The sequence below is a fragment of the Coregonus lavaretus genome (genome assembly GCF_964263955.1).
Source record: "Coregonus lavaretus genome assembly, chromosome: 14".
NCBI classification, from domain to species: Eukaryota; Metazoa; Chordata; class Actinopteri; order Salmoniformes; family Salmonidae; genus Coregonus; species Coregonus lavaretus.
In genome coordinates this window covers 25,202,194-25,222,370 of record NC_140001.1, presented here as the reverse complement: position 1 = coordinate 25,222,370, position 20,177 = coordinate 25,202,194, and the positions used below count along the sequence as shown (strand labels likewise).

General features: G+C 48.9%; 1 protein-coding gene across 1 annotated transcript; it reads left to right on the top strand.

Annotated features, from left to right (window-relative positions):
• The first annotated feature begins 1,143 nt into the window (after positions 1-1,143).
• LOC311141603 (indoleamine 2,3-dioxygenase 2-like) lies at positions 1,144-19,376 on the top strand. Its single transcript, XM_084176978.1, has 11 exons — positions 1,144-1,257; positions 1,490-1,599; positions 1,981-2,076; positions 2,488-2,607; positions 5,082-5,200; positions 5,314-5,328; positions 15,847-15,946; positions 16,188-16,305; positions 16,403-16,454; positions 17,105-17,253; positions 17,572-19,376. Exons 2-11 carry the CDS (start codon positions 1,507-1,509, stop codon positions 18,033-18,035), a joined length of 1,326 nt encoding a protein of 441 aa, XP_084033104.1. The 5' UTR covers positions 1,144-1,257; positions 1,490-1,506; the 3' UTR covers positions 18,036-19,376.
• The last annotated feature ends 801 nt before the right edge of the window (positions 19,377-20,177 follow it).

Genomic DNA, 20,177 nt, shown 5'->3' with positions numbered 1-20,177 from the left:
CAGCACCTTAGTTTGTTTAGGAAAGATGGTCACTCATCCTGCCACTTTCAATATTCTACTCCCTCCCTTCTTTTTTTGCCTGCCTGCTGCCTGCCTGCCTGCCTGCCTGCCTGCCTGCCTGCCTGCCTGCCTGCCTGCCTGCCTGCCTCTCTCTCTCTCTCTCTCTCTCTCTCTCTCTCTCTCTCTCTCTCTCTCTCTCTCTCTCTCTCTCTCTCTCTCTCTCTCTCTCTCTCTCTCTCTCTCTCTCTCTCTCTCTCTCTCTCTCTCTCTCTCTCTCTCTCACACACACACTTCACACTATACAATTTTTTGGTATATTTTAACTTTTTTTAAGAGAACAGGAAGATCAAATTACATTTGACCTTTAGAGATGAAAGTTTGTATGAACTTACCCAGAGCAGTATTTTTCCACAGTGTTAAATGTCCTTGTGTGGAAGAAAATCCAGAGTAGGCCTACTGGATACACCAAAATGGTATAATTGTGTAATGACAGTTTGTAATGTATTTTCTATAGATTGAAAAGCTGTCCTGATACAATGTTTTTAGATAACAATAATGTGCCAGAGGCTGCATCGCACCCATATCGGTGCACACTCTCATCTTACAGTAAACAGCTATTGTTAACAGTAAACCCCTTTGGGAAGGACTAATTAGTTATTGACTTTCATAAACACATTGCTGTAACTGTGTGTTTTTGGCTACTGTAACCCTAATCACAACATTGCTTGAGACAATGACATTGCGTATGTTAATAGACATAGGAATAAGTACCAAAATGTGTCCACCATGTTATTCTAATCATTGTAATGTATTATCTATTCCACTAGATGAGGCTGCTGCATTACTAATTTCTTCACGTCTAAATAAGCTGCTATTTTGTTATCACTGGTAATCACAATGCGATATTGATTGAACATTTCTCGCATAAACATGTTTATAGATTGATACCAGTACAAGTCAAATCAGTTCTCAAGGCCAAAAGCAGGTCTCGACCCTAGAACTACTAACTCATAATGATATGAGACCATTGTGCAATAGTGTGGCTAAAGGTAAAGAGAAAAGTTGTGTAAGCAGATCTTTGTTGACAGGGTTTATGAGTGAACTCTGTGCTGGGGTCCAGACAGTTTGAGGTCTGGCTGGACTCTCACTTTGCATACTTACCAGATCATTCAAACTGCCTGACGATCGCTCAAACTGCCTGACGATTACCTCAACTACCTCAACTAGCCGGTGCCCCCGCACATTGACTCTGCAACGGTACCCCCCTGTATATATAGCCTCCCTACTGTCACTTTATTTTACTTCTGCTCTTTTTTTCTCAACACTTTTTTTGTTGTTGTTTTATTCTTACTTTTTTTGTTTAAAATAAATGCACTGTTGGTTAAGGGCTGTAAGTAAGCATTTCACTGTAATGTCTGCACCTGTTGTATTCGGCACATGTGACCAATAAAATTTGATTTGATTTGATTTGATTTTGCACATATTACAGCCGCTCTTTCAGCCCCCATGGCCACTACTATCATAGACTCACAGAAGCCTTTCTCTCTGGACCACTACCATGTCTCTGAGGAATTTGGCTTCATCCTCCGTGCACCCCTGGTAGGTACAGACTCCTTATCTTATGGGATACCCATTGCATTTGTAATCGGTGACCGTCATTACTTGGTATTTGCTGAATCTCATTAGTTGTATGGCTGCTGCTTATAGGCATTATAGTTTTCCTGGAGAGCTACCCGTCTATAGGTTTTCGCTCCTACCCCAGTTGTTACTAATCTGATTCTGCATATCAACCAGTTACTGTAATGATTAGAATCAGCTGGCTATATTAGGGTTGGAGTGAAAACCTACAGGACTCTCCAGGAACAGGGTTGGAGAGCCCTGCTCTAGACTGCATTGGCGTTTGAATTTGGAGTGCAGATGAGAGCATTCCAATCCAGGACAATACCTTGACACTTTTCAATATGACTCAATACCCTAAAGGCAGAGCTGCCACCATACTACCAGCCCTGGATGGACATTGCCCAGCACGTTACAGAGCTCATCTATTCTCACACGTTGCGCTCCCACATTCTCAAGGTAAAGCTGTCTATGCTGTAAAACTCAGCTGATCTGTAAGTAACAAGGGGTCAAATAGAGGGGAATGCAATGGAATTACACCAGCTGGTTGAATTCTACCAACTTGGTTTGGAAGACATTAAACAGTGGAAATTAAATATATTTATAAGTTCAACAGCTTTTGGTGACAGTTCCACACTGTTAATAACAATGTGTGACTTCACATGTAAAGAGATGATGACAAAAGAGACATCTGGTTTGATTATGAAGATAATTAATTTCATTGATTCATTACATAGCCTGAAGCATTCAAATGTCTAACAAAGTAAAATGGGTAATGTGTAATATTTCAAGCATAGTGCATTAATAATGACCATCATTTGTACGTGATATACTGTAGTGTCAGCTCCATTCTTCTACTTACTCCCTCAGATGCCCCTGCTGAACACCCAATCCCTGGAGAGCCACAGAGAGCTGCGTCTGGCCCACTTGGCCCTGAGTGTGATGACCATGGGCTACGTGTGGCAGGAGGGGGAGCATGACACAGTCAAGGTTTCACACCAACCCTTCTTATTATGAATGTTCTGGACCTGGAGTGTGAAGAGAGACACATGTAACCTTTAGATTGTTTTGGAAAAAGGTTTCCTTCCATAATCACAGCAGGTGAAAAAATTGCTGGAAATATTTTCTGACTATAAATCAAAGGTCAAAATATCCAGCCACTTTTGCACCTTCAGGTTTGAGATCAAATCATCAAATCAAATGTTATAGGTCACATGCTATGGTAGAGTGGCCAGACGGAAGCCACTCCTCAGGAAAAGGCACATGACAGCCTGCTTGGAGTTTGCCAAAAGGCACCTAAAGGACTCTCAAACCATGAGAAACAAGATTCTCTGGTCTGATGAAACAAAGATTGAACTCTTTGGCCTGAATGCCAAGCATCACATCTAGAAGAAACCGGGCACCATCCCTACGGTGAAGCATGGTGGTGGTAGCATCATGCTGTGGGGATGTTTTTCAGCGGCAGGGACTTGGAGACTAGACAGGATCGAGTGAAAGATTAACTGAACCTGCTCCAGAGCGCTCAGGACCTCAGACTGGTGCGAAGGTTCACATTCCAACAGGACAACGACACTAAGCACAAAGCCAAGACAACACAGGAGTGGCTTCGGGACAAATCTCTGAATGTCCTTGAGTGGCCCAGCCAGAGCCCGGACTTGAATCCGATCGAACATCTCTGGAGAGACCTGAAAATAGCTGTGCAGCGACGCTCCCCATCCAACCTGATAGAGCTTGAGAGGATCTGCAGAGAAGAATGGGAGAAACTCCCCAAATACAGGTGTGACAAGCTTGTAGTGTCATACCCAAGAAGACTTGAGGCTGTAATCGTTGCCAAAGGTGCTTCAGCAAAGTATTGAGTCAAGAGGTCTGAATACTGATGTAAATGTGAATTTGCAAAAATTTCTAAAAACCTGTTTTTGCTTTGTCATTATGGGGTATTGTGTGTAGATTGATTTTAGGGTAAGGCTGTAACGTAACAAAATGTGGAAAAAGTCAAGGGGTATGAATACTTTCCGAATGCACTGTATAATAAACAGTAACAGCAGCATATGTGAAAGTGTGTCTATGTGTGGGTGTGTGTGTGGCGTCAAAATGCATGTGTGTGTGTGTGTGTGTTGGAGTGTCAGTGTAGTCTCTGTGAGTGTGTGGGTAGAGTCTAGTGAGTGTGCATACAGCATGTGCAAGGGAGGCAGTGCAAAACAATTACAATAAAGGAATAAATAATAAAGGGGGTCAATGTAAATAGTCCGGGTAGCCATTTGATTAACTGTTCAGCAGCCTTATGGCTTCGGGGTAGAAGCTGTTCAGGTGCCTTTTGGTCACAGACTTGGCGCGCCGGTACCGCTTGCTGTGCGGTTGTAGTGAGAACAGTCTATGACTTGGGTGACTGGAGTCTTTGACAATTTTTAGGGCCTTCCTCTGACACCGCCTGGTACAGGGGTCCTACATGGCAGGGAGTTCGGCCCCATGATGTACTGGGCCATACGCACTACCTTTTGTAGCGCCTTGCGGTCGGATGCCAAGCAGTTGCCATGTCAAGCGGTGATGCAGCCAGTCAAGATGCTCTCAATGGTGCAACTGTAGAACATTTTGAGGATCTGAGGGCCAATGCCAAATCTTTTCAGCCTTTTGAAGTGGAAGAGGCATTGTCGTGCCCTCTTCACAACTGTGTTGGTGTGTGTGGACCACGATAGATCCTTAGTGATGTGGACACCAAGGAACTTGAAGCTCTCGACCCGCTCTGCTACAGCCCGTCGATGTGAATGGGGCCGTGTTAAGCTCTCTGTTTCCTATAGTCCACGATAAGCTCCTTTGTCTTGCTGACGTTGAGGGAGAGCTTGTTGTCCTGGCACCATACTGCCAGGTCTCTGACCTCCTCCCTATAGGCTGTCTCTTCGTCATCAGTGATTAGGCCTACCACCGTCGTTGGACAAGTTAATGATGGTGTTGGAGTCGTGCGTGGCCACGCAGTCGTGGGTGAACAGGGAGAACAGGAAGGGACTGAGCATGCCCCCTGAGGGGCCCCCGTGTTGTGGGTCAGCGTGACGGATTTGTTGTTGTCTACCCTCTCCACCTGGGGGCGGCCCGTCAGGAAGTTCAGGATCCAGTTGCAGAGGGAGGTGTTCAGTCTCAGGGTCCTTAGCTTAGTGATGAGCTTGGAGGGCAATATGTAGTTGAATGCTGAGCTGTAGTCAATTAACAGCATTCTCACATAGGTGTTCCTTTGGTACTGGTGGGAAAGGGCAGTGTGGAGTGCAATAGAGATTGTGTCATCTGTGCGAATTGGAGATGGGTCCAGGGATACGAAGAGCAACAAATCATTACTGGATCCATACACATTAAGGACTTACTGTATGCACATTGGCTATCTGTAAACAAAACCCCAGTCATCATGCAATGCACTGCGAGTATCATCTGGTATATAACAGGAAGTCCCTCTGATATGAACTCTTATCTCTCATAAGATGCTGCCCCGCAACCTGGCCATTCCATACTGTGAGGTGTCTCAGCGCCTAGGACTTCCTCCCATCCTTACCCATGCAGACGCAGTACTGGCTAACTGGAAGAAGAGGGATCCACAGGGGTAAGAGTAGAATTCTCAAGAGTCTCCTGTTATGCTATTCTATTATTGTCTGTCAGAGATATTTAAGGAAAATGTGTTTCTTTTTCATGTCACCTCCTCATCTTCCGTACCAGACTGTTTGACATGGAGTAAGTATCGCCTTGAATAACTGATTCCAACAAGCTGTCTTTATAGATTCCACACATTCCAATAGTCTTTGGTTGTTAGCTAATGCAATTTGAAAATCTCATAAAATGTTTGCTGGAACTTTGACTTTTTTACCAGCTGTCATTGTGGTCATGGTGATACAGTGGCTTGCAAAAGTATTCACCCCCCTGCCATTTTTCCTATATTGTTGCCTTTCAACCTGGAATTAAAATTGATTTTTTGGGGGGTTGTATCATTTGATTTACACAACATGCCTACCACTTTGAAGATGCAAAATATTTTTTATTGTGAAACAAACAAGAAATAAGACAAAAAAACAGAAAACTTGAGCGTGCATAACTATTCACCCCCCCAAAGTCAATACTTTGTAGAGCCACCTTTTGCAGGAATTACAGCTGCAAGTCTCTTGTGGTATGTCTCTATAAGCTTGGCACATCTAGCCACTGGGATTTTTGCCCATTCTTCAAGGCAAAACTGCTCCAGCTCCTTCAAGTTGGATGGGTTCCGCTGGTGTACAGCAATCTTTAAGTCATACCACAGATTCTCAATTGGATTGAGGTCTGGGCTTTGACTAGGCCATTCCAAGACATTTAAATGTTTCCCACTCGAGTGTTGCTTTAGCAGTATGCTTAGGGTCATTGTCCTGCTGGAAGGTGAACCTCCGTCCCAATCTCAAATCTCTGGAAGACTGAAACAGGTTTCCCTCAAGAATTTCCCTGTATTTAGCGCCATCCTCATTCCTTCAATTCTGACCATTTCCCCAGTCCCTGCCGATGAAAAACATCCCCACAGCATGATGCTGCCACCAGCATGGATGGTGTTCTCGGGGTGATGAAAGGTGTTGGGTTTGCGCCAGACATAGCGTTTACAGTGGGGAAAAAAAGTATTTAGTCAGCCACCAATTGTGCAAGTTCTCCCACTTAAAAAGATGAGAGAGGCCTGTAATTTTCATCATAGGTACACGTCAACTATGACAGACAAATTGAGAAAAGAAAATCCAGAAAATCACATTGTAGGATTTTTAATGAATTTATTTGCAAATTATGGTGGAAAATAAGTATTTGGTCAATAACAAAAGTTTCTCAATACTTTGTTATATACCCTTTGTTGGCAATGACACAGGTCAAATGTTTTCTGTAAGTCTTCACAAGGTTTTCACAGACTGTTGCTGGTATTTTGGCCCATTCCTCCATGCAGATCTCCTCTAGAGCAGTGATGTTTTGGGGCTGTTGCTGGGCAACACAGACTTTCAACTCCCTCCAAAGATTTTCTATGGGGTTGAGATCTGGAGACTGGCTAGGCCACTCCAGGACATTGAAATGCTTCTTACGAAGCCACTCCTTCGTTGCCCGGGCGGTGTGTTTGGGATCATTGTCATGCTGAAAGACCCAGCCACGTTTCATCTTCAATGCCCTTGCTGATGGAAGGAGGTTTTCACTCAAAATCTCACGATACTGTCAGGCGTGCTGTAGGTGTAATGGTGGAATCAAACGCAGGACTCAGAACGATATTCCCAAAGGCTTGTATTATAGGCCAAACTAAGGCAAAATGGAAACTTTGCCCGGAGGCAACAATTACGCACGAAGGCGAAAAGAAACTGCGCACAAACAGGTGCGACAAAATAGTAACCGCGCACAGACAGGTGCGACAAAATAGTAACCACACATAAACAGGTGCGAAAATACTCCAGAGTAATGGAGAGAAGCTCAACCGAGCAATACACACAACTGACGGAAAATCAATTACACACAACACTAGACAAACACAACGAGAAACTTATAGGACACTAATTACGCCAAAACAGAAACAGGTGTGAAAACAAACAGACCAAAGCAAACGAACAAGAAACAAACAGCGGTGGCAGCTAGAATTCCGGAGACGACGAACGCCGAAACCTGCCCGAACAAGGGAGAGAGGCAGCCTCGGCCGAAACCGTGACAGTACCCCCCCCTTGACGCGCGGCTCCAGACGTGCGCCGACTCCGGCCTCGGGGACGACCAGGAGGACGCGGAGCAGGGCGCGTCGGATGCCCCCGATGGAATTCCGTCAGGAGCGACGGGTCCAAAACGTCTCTCCTCGGCACCCAGCACCGCTCCTCCGGGCCGTACCCCTCCCACTCCACTAGATACTGGAGACCCCCCATCCGACGTCTCGAATCCAAGTTGGATCTCACGGAGTACGCCGGTGCCCCCTCGATGTCCAACGGGGGCGGAGGAGTCTCCAAGATCTCATCTTCTTGGAGTGGGCCCGCTACCACCGGCCTGAGAAGGGACACATGGAACGAGGGGTTAATACACTTATACTCCACAGGTAACATTAACCTATAACATACCTCGTTCAACCTTCTCAGGACTTTAAATGGCCCTACAAACCGCCGACCCAGTTTCCGACAGGGCAGGCGGAGGGGCAGGTTTCTGGTAGAGAGCCAGACTCGATCACCAGGTGCGTACACCGGTGCCTCACTGCGGTGGAGATCAGCGCTCGCCTTCTGACGTCGGAGGGCCCGCTGCAGGTGGACGTGTGCAGCGTTCCAAGTCTCCTCCGAGCGCCGCGCCCACTCATCCACCGCAGGAGCCTCGATCTGGCTCTGCTGCCAGGGTGCCAGAACCGGCTGGTAACCTAACACACATTGAAATGGAGTTAGGTTAGTGGAGGAATGGCGTAGGGAATTCTGGGCCATCTCGGCCCAGGGAACGTACCTCGACCACTCCTCCGGCCGGTCCCGGCAGTATGTTCTGAGAAACCTACCCACATCCTGGTTTACGCGTTCCACCTGCCCATTACTCTCCGGGTGGTAACCCGAGGTGAGGCTTACCGAGACCCCCAACCGCTCCATAAACGCTCTCCAGACTCTGGAGGTGAATTGGGGACCCCGATCAGCCACAATGTCCTCGGGTACCCCGTAGTGCCGGAACACATGGGTAAACAGTGCCTCGGCAGTTTGTAGGGCAGTAGGAAGACCCGGCATGGGGAGCAAACGACAGGCCTTAGAGAACCGGTCCACCACGACCAGGATGGTAGTATTCCCTTGGGAGAGGGGAAGGTCTGTTATAAAGTCCACTGAGAGGTGGGACCATGGTCGTTGTGGAACGGGCAGGGGTAGCAACTTACCCCTAGGTAGATGTCTAGGCGCCTTACACTGGGCGCACACCGAGCAGGAGGAAACATAAACCCTCACATCCCTTGCCAACGTGGGCCACCAGTACTTGGCACTAAGACAGTGCACTGTCCGGCCGATACCCGGATGTCCAGAGGAGGGTGACGTGTGAGCCCAATAGATCAATCGATCCCGAACCTCGAGCGGAACGTACTTCCGACCCTCCGGGCACTGTGGTGGACTAGGGTCGGTGCGTAACGCCCGCTCGAGTTCAGAATCGACCTCCCACACTACCGGTGCCACCAGACACGACTCAGGCAGTATGGGAGTGGGCTCCACGGACCTCTCCTCCGTGTCATACCGCCGAGACAGCGCATCTGCCTTGCCATTCTGTGACCCAGGGATGTACGTGATCTTAAAAGTAAACCTGGTCAAGAACATACTCCATCTTGCCTGGCGAGGGTTCAGCCTCCTCGCCGCCCGGATGTACTCCAGGTTACGGTGGTCCGTCAAAATGAGGAAAGGGTGTTGAGCCCCCTCAAGCCAGTGCCTCCACACCTTTAGAGCCTGTACCACGGCTAACAGCTCCCTGTCCCCTACGTCATAGTTCCGCTCCGCCGGACTGAGCTTCTTGGAATAAAAAGCACAGGGGCGGAGTTTAGGTGGCGCGCCAGACCGTTGTGAAAGCACGGCTCCTAAACCGGCCTCCGACGCGTCCACCTCTACCTGGAACGGCAAAGAGGGATCCGGATGCGCCAGCACCGGGGCCGAGGTAAACAGGTCCTTCAGCCTCCCAAACGCCCTGTCCGCCTCGGCCGACCACTGCAGACGCACCGGACCCCCCTTCAACAGAGACGTGATGGGAGCTGCCACCTGTCCAAAACCCCGGATAAACCTCCTGTAGTAATTTGCAAACCCCAAAAACTGCTGCACCTCCTTCACAGTAGTTGGTGTTTGCCAATTACGCACGGCCGACACCCGGTCTACCTCCATCTTCACCCCTGACGCAGACAACTGATAACCCAAAAAGGAGACCGACTCCTGGAAAAACAGACACTTCTCTGCCTTCGCATACAGGTCGTGCTCCACCAGCCTCCGCAACACTCTTCGCACCAGGGCCACATGCTCGACACGGGTAGGCGAGTACACGAGAATGTCATCAATGTACACCACCACTCCCTGCCCCTGCATGTCCCTGAAGATCTCATCCACGAATGATTGGAAAACTGACGGAGCGTTCATCAACCCGTATGGCATGACCAGATACTCGTAATGGCCCGAGGTGGTACTAAAGGCTGTTTTCCATTCATCACCCTCCCTGATGCGCACCAAGTTGTACGCGCTCCTGAGATCTAATTTCGTGAAGAAACGCGCCCCATGCAACGACTCAGTCATGGTCGCAATCAGCGGGAGTGGATAACTATACTTCACCGTAATCTGATTGAGACCACGGTAATCGATGCACGGACGCAAACCACCATCCTTTTTCTTCACGAAAAAGAAACTCGAGGACGCGGGGGAAGTGGAAGGCCGTATGTATCCTTGTCTCAGAGATTCGTCTATGTAAATCTCCATAGCTTTCTTCTCCTCCTGAGACAGAGGATACACATGGCTCCGTGGGAGCGCAGCTCCTGCCTGGAGGTCTATCGCACAATCCCCCTGCCTATGGGGTGGCAACCGCGTCGCCCTCGCCTTACTAAACGCAATAGCCAAATCCCCATATTCAGGTGGAACGGGCAATGCGGGCACCTGGTTTGGACTCTCCACCGAGGTAGCCCCTACGGAAACGCCCAAACATCTACCCACACACTGAGCAGACCACTCCATCAGAGCCCTCTCCTGCCACGAAATAGCTGGGTTATGGGTACTCAACCAGGGCATGCCCAGCACCACCGGATACGCAGGAGAATCAATCAGGAACAGCTGAATCATCTCCTGATGATCCCCCTGCGCACACATCCTAAGTGGCGCCGTGACCTCCCTGATCAAGCCCGTACCCAACGGACGACTATCTAGGGCATGAACGGGGAAAGGAACATCAACAGGAGTAAGGGGAATCCCTAACGCTAAACAAAACTTTTTATCAATAAAATTCCCAGCCGCGCCTGAATCTACCAGCGCCTTATGCTGGGAATGAGGTGCTACCTGTGGAAAACTGACAGGTATACAAAAATGGGCAACAGTGAGCTCTGGGTGAGTGGGGCGCCTACTCACCTGGAGGGAATCCCCAGTGCGGGACCTGTCGTCATCTCCCCTAGGAGGCCATCCCCAACACCTAGCCGCGGTGTGTCCTCCCCGACCACAGTTGGTGCAGTGGATGGACCCCCTAGCCTGCCGACTCCTCCTTTCTCTAGCGCCAGCGCCCCCGAGCTCCATAGGACACGGCTCGGAGGCGCTGGAGGGTGAAATGGACGGACCCTCCGCAGGACGTCCGCGGGTAGCCAGCAGGTGATCCAGCCTGATGGACATGTCGACCAGCTGGTCGAAAGTGAGGCTGGTGTCCCTACAAGCAAGCTCCCGACGGACGTCCTCTCGTAGGCTACATCTGTATACATCGATGAGGGCCCGATCATTCCACCCTGCATCTGCCGCTAGAGTACGGAATTCAAGAGCGAATTCCTGGGCACTCCTCCTCCCCTGCCGGAGGAAGACCAGACGCTCCCCCGCCGCTTTCCCCTCCGGGGGATGGTCAAACACCGCCCTGAAGCGGCGGGAGAACTCGTCGTATGTAATCGTCGTGGCGTCGATCTTCCTCCACTCCGCGTTGGCCCACTCCAACGCTTTACCGGCCAGGCAGGAGATCAGGGCGGACACGCTCTCATGCCCCGAAGGTGCCGGGTGCACTGTGGCCAGGTATAGCTCCACCTGGAGTAGAAATCCCTGACACCCAGCCGCGGTCCCGTCGTAGGCCCTCGGGAGAGATAGTCGGACTCTTCGAGGTTCCGGCGCTGGAATGAGCGGGCTGGCCGATGGTGCTGGCAGGGAGGGAGGTGGTGGAGGCGTACCCCAGCCTCGGATGGTGGAAATCACCTCCTGCAGGGCGGTCCCCATCTGTTGGATCTGCTCTCGTTGGTCCCGAACCTGGGCCTCCAGTCTCGTCTGAGCTGCTTCGGCTCCTGCTGATTCCATTGAAGGTGTGTAATTCTGTCAGGCGTGCTGTAGGTGTAATGGTGGAATCAAACGCAGGACTCAGAACGATATTCCCAAAGGCTTGTATTATAGGCCAAACTAAGGCAAAATGGAAACTTTGCCCGGAGGCAACAATTACGCACGAAGGCGAAAAGAAACTATGCACAAACAGGTGCGACAAAATAGTAACCGCGCACAGACAGGTGCGACAAAATAGTAACCACGCATAAACAGGTGCGAAAATACTCCAGAGTAATGGAGAGAAGCTCAACCGAGCAATACACACAACTGACGGAAAATCAATTACACACAACACTAGACAAACACAACGAGAAACTTATAGGACACTAATTACGCCAAAACAGAAACAGGTGTGAAAACAAACAGACCAAAGCAAACGAACAAGAAACAAACAGCGGTGGCAGCTAGAATTCCGGAGACGACGAACGCCGAAACCTGCCCGAACAAGGGAGAGAGGCAGCCTCGGCCGAAACCGTGACAGATACATGGCCCCATTCATTCTTTCCTTTACACGGATCAGTCGTCCTGGTCCCTTTGCAGAAAAACAACCCCAAAACATGATGTTTCCACCCCCATGCTTCACAGTAGGTATGGTGTTCTTTGGATGCAACTCAGCATTCTTTGTCCTCCAAACACGACGAGTTGAGTTTTTACCAAAAAGTTCTATTTTGGTTTCATCTGACCATATGACATTCTCCCAATCCTCTTCTGGATCATCCAAATGCACTCTAGCAAACTTCAGACGGGCCTGGACATGTACTGGCTTAAGCAGGGGGACACGTCTGGCACTGCAGGATTTGAGTCCCTGGCGGCGTAGTGTTTTACTGATGGTAGGCTTTGTTACTTTGGTCCCAGCTCTCTGCAGGTCATTCACTAGGTCCCCCCGTGTGGTTCTGGGATTTTTGCTCACCGTTCTTGTGATCATTTTGACCCCACGGGGTGAGATCTTGCGTGGAGCCCCAGATTGAGGGAGATTATCAGTGGTCTTGTATGTCTTCCATTTCCTAATAATTGCTCCCACAGTTGATTTCTTCAAACCAAGCTGCTTACCTATTGCAGATTCAGTCTTCCCAGCCTGGTGCAGGTCTACAATTTTGTTTCTGGTGTCCTTTGACAGCTCTTTGGTCTTGGCCATAGTGGAGTTTGGAGTGTGACTGTTTGAGGTTGTGGACAGGTGTCTTTTATACTGATAACAAGTTCAAACAGGTGCCATTAATACAGGTAACGAGTGGAGGACAGAGGAGCCTCTTAAAGAAGAAGTTACAGGTCTGTGAGAGCCAGAAATCTTGCTTGTTTGTAGGTGACCAAATACTTATTTTCCACCATAATTTGCTAATAAATTCATAAAAAATCCTACAATGTGATTTTCTGGAAATTTTTTCCTCAATTTGTCTGTCATAGTTGACGTGTACCTATGATGAAAATTACAGGCCTCTCTCATCTTTTTAAGTGGGAGAACTTGCACAATTGGTGGCTGACTAAATACTTTTTTCCCCCACTGTACCTTGATGACCGAAAAGCTCAATTTTAGTCTCATCAGACCAGAGTACCTTCTTCCATATGTTTGGGGAGTCTCCCACAAGCCTTTTGGAGAACACCAAACATGTTTCCTTATTTCTTTTTGTAAGCAAATGGCATTTTTCTGGCCACTCTTCCGTAAAGCCCAGCTCTGTGGAGTGTACGGCTTAAAGTGGTCCTATGGACAGATACTCCAATCTCCGCTGTGGAGCTTTGCAGCTCCTTCAGGGTTATCTTTGGTCTCTTTGTTGCCTCTCTGATTAATGCCCTCCTTGCCTGGTCCGTAAGTTTTGGTTGCGGGCCTCTCTTGGCAGATTTGTTGTGGTGCCATATTCTTTCCATTTTTTAATAATGGATTTAATGGTGTTTCGTGGGATGTTCAAAGTTTCTGATATTTTTTTATAACCCAACCCTGATCTTGTCACGATCGTTGACACATGATGAAGCGGACCAAGGCGTAGCGTGATAGGTGTACATACTTTTATTAGTGTACACACAACGAACCAAAACAATAAACGATACGTGAAGTCCTAGGTTAAATACACAAACCTTCCGGAACAAGATCCCACAATGAACTAGTGCAAACAGGCTGCCTAAGTATTGGCCCCAATCAGAGACAACGAGCTACAGCTGTCTCTGATTGGGAACCACCCTGGCCAACATAGATATAAATGATCTAGAACAAAACATAGAAAACTATAACATAGAACCTACACACCCTGGCTCAACATAAAAGAGTCCCCAGAGCCAGGGCGTGACAGTCCCCCCCCCCCCCCCAAAGGCGCGGACTGCGACCGCGCCAACCAAAACCAACAGGGGAGGGGCCGGGTGGGCATTCCGCCTCGGAGGCGGATCCGGCTCCGGGCATGACCACCACTCTCTTTCTACCCCTCCGTAGCGGCCCTGGTCTGGTCCCGCTGGCTGGAGCTGGACTGGACACCGGTGGAGCGGATTGCTCTGGCTCCGGAGTGGAGCAGCTGACCGGTGCCTGACCAGGCACCGGTGGAACAGGCACGGGCCGTGCCGGACTGACGACGTGCACCACTGGCTTGGTGCGGGGAGCAGGAACGGGCCGGACCGGGCTGACGACGTGCACCACTGGCTTGGTGCGGGGAGCAGGAACGGGCCGGACCGGGCTGACGACGCGCACCACTGGCTTGGTGCGGGGAGCAGGAACGGGCCGGACCAGGCTGACGACGCGCACCACTGGCTTGGTGCGGGGAGCAGGAACAGGCCGGACCGGGCTGGCGACGCGCACCACTGGCTTGGTGCGGGGAGCAGGAACGGGCCGGACCGGGCTGACGACGCGCACCACTGGCTTGGTGTGGGGAGCAGGAACAGGCCGGAACGGGCTGGCGACGCGCACCACAGGCTTGGTGCGAGGGGCAGGAACAGGCCGGACCGGGCTGGCGACGCGCACCACAGGCTTGGTGCGAGGGACAGGAACAGGCCGGACCGGGCTGGCGACGCGCACCACAGGCTTGGTGCGGGGAGCAGGAACAGGCCGGACCGGGCTGGGAACACGCACCATAGGCTTGGTGCGGGGAGCCGGAACGGGCCGGGCTGGACTGGGAACACGCACCATAGGCTTGGTGCGGGGAGCCGGAACGGGCCGGGCCGGACTGTGGATGCGGACTGGAGGTCTGGAGCGGAGAGCTGACACAACCCGTCCTGGCTGAATGCCTACTTCCACACAATATGTGTGAGGCATCAGCACAGGACGTACAGGGCTGTGCACTCGTACTGGCGCTACAGCACGTGGCACTGGCGCAGGATATATACGGGACCGAGGAGGGGTACTGGAGGCCACGAGCGTTGAGCCGGCACACTCTGTCCTGGCTGCATGCCCACCTTATCACGACACGTGCTTGGTGCTAGCACAGGACGTACAGGACTGTGCCGGAACACTCGCGGCACAGTACGTGGCTCCGCATAACACGGAGCCTGCCCTTTTAGCCCCCCCAAAAAAAGTTATTGGGGCTGTCTCTCGGGCTTCCTCCTCGGCCGGTACCCACTGCGTTGCCGCTGCTCCTCTCTGTAGCGCGCCTCCACAGTCTCCTCCCAAGGACGGCGATCCATTCCGGCCTGGATCTCTTCCCAAGTCCAGGATCACTTCCCGTCCAGGATCTCCTCCCAAGTCTGTTCCTGGACACGCTGCTTGGTCCTCCTTTGGTGGGAACATAGAACCTACACACCCTGGCTCAACATAAAAGAGTCCCCAGAGCCAGGGCGTGACAGATCTGTACTTCTCCACAACTTTGTCCATGACTTGTTTGGAGAGCTCCTTGGTCTTCATGGTACTGCTTGCTTGGTGGTGCCCCTTGCTTAGTGGTGTTGCAGACTCTGGCCTTTCAGAACAGGTGTATATATACTGAGATCATGTGACAGATCATGTGACACTTAGATTGCACACAGGTGGACTTTATTTAACTAATTATGTGACTTCTGAAGGTAATTGGTTGCACCAGATCTTATTTAGGGGCTTCATAGCAAAGGGGGTGAATACATATGCACGCACCACTTTTCCGTTATTTATTTTTTAGAAATGTTTGAAACAAGTTATTTTTATAATTTCACTTCACCAATTTGGACTATTTTGTGTATGTCCATTACATGAAATCCAAATAAAAATCCATTTAAATTACAGGTTGTAATGCAACAAAATAGGAAAAACGCCAAGGGGGATGAATACTTTTGGAAGGCACTGTAGTTGTTGTTTTTATCGCTTTCTCAGGAACTTGGAGCTGCTTGTCACGCTGCCTGGTGGGGACAGTGTGAGAGGGTTCTTCATGGTCACTCTGCTAGTAGAGCTTGCTGCAGTGCCAGCCATTAAGGTGAAGGCCTCTCCTGAAACACACAAACAGAGCTGTATAATCAGATGTCCAGTTGGTCACACATGTGTTGCACATTCTGAGAAGGATAGGCATGAAACTGTCAGAGGAAACACTGGTCTTTTAGTTGTTACTAGTAAAGACAAAACAGACAAGACACACAAATATAAATACTAGATCACATAACTGAGCAGATAATATCCATAGTATTATGTTTGTTTTTTGATGCCTTGTTGTGTTTCAGAGTATTCCTGTGGTTATTAATGGGGTCCAGTGCGGTGATGCTGAGACTGTGACCAGAGCACTAGAGGAATCCAGCCAGGCCATGCAGGGCATGACAGATGCACTTAAACTGATGCATGGTACTACAGCTGAAACAAATTAGATGTTTTACTGCATTGACATTCAGTCCAGTTCACCTGCATTCTTAGCATATAGATGTCTCTTATGTTGTTCCAGTGTATGTCAAGCCAGAAGTCTTCTATGGCATTATGAGGATCTATCTTTCTGGGTAGGTACTGAATACCCCTAGGCCTAGACGATACAAAATGAGTTTGTATGTCTGATAAAAGTTAATGACGCATATAAAATACATATAATATATGACGATATACTGAGAATACCAAACATTAGGAACACCTTCCTAATATTGAGTTGCCCCCCCCCCCCCCTTTGCCCTCAGAACAGCCTCAATTTGTCGGGGCATGGACTCTACAAGGTGTCAACAGAATTCCACAGGAAAGCTGGCGCATGTTGACTCCAATGCTTCCTATAGTAGTGTCAAGTTGGCTGGATGTCCTTTGGGTGGTGGACCATTCTTGATACACACGGGAAACTGTTGAGCGTGAAAAACCCAGCAGCGTTTCAGTTCTTGACACAAACCAGTGCACCTGGCACCTACTACAATACCCTGTTCAAAGGCACTTCAATCTTTTGTCTTGCCCATTCGTCCTCTGAATGTCACACACACACAATCCATGTCTCAATTGTCTCAAGGCTTAAAAATCCTTCTTTAACCTGTCTCCTCCCCTTCATCTACACTGATTTAAGTGGATTTAACAAGTGACATCAATAAGGGATCATAGCTTTAACCTGGATACACCTGGTCAGTCTATGTCATGGATACTCAGTGTATTATATACCTGTATGTGTTTGGGTCAGGTGGAAAGACAACTCCTCCATGCCAGCTGGGTTGGTGTATGAGGGTGTCCAGGCAGAGCCTATGGAGTATTCTGGTGGGAGTGCTGCCCAGAGCAGTCTGCTGCACTGCTTTGATGAGCTGCTGGGTGTCAAACATGAAGCAAAGATTGGTAAGAAAGCAAAGGTCCAGAGGAGTCAGTGCATAGAAAAAATATTACCACACAAAAATCCATCAATGTTATGCAGAGATATGAATGGCTGCTTTAACACATACTTTTTAACAGCCGTTTATTTAGGCAATAAGGAAATGTTCAATTAGAACCACAAAGAGTTTTTGAGGAGGGGGGTGGGGGGTGGGGACGTGTTATACAGACGTCTACAACATGCATTGGCATGGCATTTTATTCTACATAGAAATCTTTCTTTACACTTAGGTATCCTAAAGACGTAATATCCAGTGAGGGTGAATGTGCTATCTACTTGTACAGGTGCCTTTCTGACCCTTATGAGGAACTACATGCCCCCTTCCCACAAGCGTCTGATCCAGGACATCTCTCTGCAGCCCTCCCTGCGAGGCTTCGTCCAGCAGCAGGCCTGTGAGCCGCTGACCGCAGCCTTCCAGCTCTGTGTGACCAAGCTGCTGGCCCTCCGCAGTTACCACATCAATGTGGTCAGCCGCTTCATCACTGTGCCTGCTGCCCGTGCCCGACAGCTCCGAAAACAGGGAAACAGTTCCCAGGAGGAGACTGTCAGCAGGGCGCCCACGGCTCTGGAGGAGACGGGCACCGGCGGCTCGGGCATCATGAGCTTCCTCAAGACTGTAAGGGACAGCACACGGGACGTCTCCCTGCCTCTGGACAACAGGGACATGCAGAAGAGCCCAAACGGATCACAGCTTCAAAACACACAACACGCAACACAACCAAAACATCTGCAATCTAACACACTTTAGAGACACTTTAATACCTATGTTTAATACATTTATGAAATGACTGGAAATTATAAGAGCTTTGTGCATAACCTGTTGCTCTATCAAGGTTTAATGTCTGACTAAACAAGTCCCAGTGTTATTGACTGTAGAAATGATGTCACTCTTTCAGTCCAAACCTTAATTTAAACCATCAGTGTTCATTTCCATTAAATGCAACCACTAATTTCTTAATTTAATCTAAAATATAATGTAAAATATGTATTGGATGACTAGTCCAGACCGACTGTGCTCATACCACAATCCCCAATTCCTGCATCACAGTCTCATGCAAGAAATCTCGCACTTATCCCCAGGGAAGTTATTTTTAGAGTCAGACTGAGGAAAGTTTAGAAAGTTTAGCTTACCATGATCTGAGGTCCAGACTGTTAATACGTACAACCAGGGTTATACTTAACCATAATCTGAATATTGATTTAATAGGTCACCATTACATACAGTCAGGGTTTTTCTGTTGGCAGTTGTATGATGGTTGTTGAATTTGTTGTGTACCTATTTCTGCTTTTTATTAGATATGTATGTCCTGTTTGGGAGTTTTTGCAAAATAAGTAATTTGAAGATCCCTGCAATTGATCATCATGACCAACATAAAAAAGTCCTAAGGGCTGCAGTACCCAGAGACACCAGAGTAGGGCACTGAAGTGACAGCATGTCAGAGAGAGAGAGAGAGAGAGAGAGAGAGAGAGAGAGAGAGAGAGAGAGAGAGAGAGAGAGAGAGAGAGAGAGAGAGAGAGAGAGAGAGAGAGAGAGAGAGAGAGAGAGAGAGAGAGAGAGAGAGTGACCACTGGCCATGTACATCAGATAACTGAGGAAATGGATAGTCCACACCACCTTCCATCATTATTATTATGGTCCCGTTGAGGCACATGTACTGGCTCATGTTTTCGTCTTATGTTTTAATCATGGGATGAAAGAAAGCATCACATCAAATTCAATCAGAGACATGCCAAGTAAGCAAGGAGTGTAAAGTGTTCAGGAACAACAGGCTTATTCTTAAAATGTCTGTAGTCATTGTGTATACAATTTAGGTCCAAGTAGGGCACTACAATGTTTTGCACACTGGATATAAACTGCCATTGTCAGTCCTCTATATAAAGGAGTGCTATCTCCATCAGGGAGTTATTTCAGAGCACAATGCCCAATGCAGTGGATTGAAGCTCCATCAGTTACCAGAGAGATTCCTTCACTCCTCCAGACCAGCGCTCCTCCTGCCCACATACACCCCCCACATGCCCCAGCTATCCCTTCCTGGAGTGATAGAGCATGGAATACCCAGAGAAATAAAGAGCTGGATTGTGCCATGAATGGCCTGTGTGCCGTGGTATTATCTTCACCTTTCCTGGCTCGCCTCCATTGGCGTTTCATTACAATAGCTGTCATGCCCCATCAGATAAAGCTGGTGATGTGTGTCAATCTGCCATGGAAATCCAATTCCACAAACCTGACCGATCTATCTTACCCTCTCTCTTCTCCCACATGCTGAATAGGGAGGACATGCAAAAACAAGAGATTGTCATTGAGGGGAAATTGATCTCAGGCATCTGTCCCAAAAAGCCATGGTTTTAGGGGCTGTATACTAACTACTTATTTTTCACTAAACAAGCAAACAGAGAAAGAAAGAGCTCATTTACTTACTCACACATACCTCTTTTACAATTGGAGAAACTGAGTGTAAAACATGACAGGGAGGGAGGGTCAGTCAGACAGACAGACAGACAGACAGACAGAGGGTCAGAAAGACAGACAGACAGACAGACAGACAGAGGGTCAGACAGACAGACAGACAGACAGACAGACAGACAGACAGACAGACAGACAGACAGACAGACAGACAGACAGACAGACAGACAGACAGACAGACAGACAGAGGGTCAGACAGACAGACAGAGGGTCAGACAGGGGGTCAGACAGAGGGTCAGTCAGACAGAGGGTCAGTCAGACAGAGGGTCAGTCAGACAGACAGACAGACAGACAGACAGACAGACAGACAGACAGACAGACAGACAGACAGACAGACAGACAGACAGACAGACAGACAGACAGACAGACAGACAGACAGACAGACAGACAGACAGGGGAGTAGAATAGAGAACAAGAAGGGAGGGA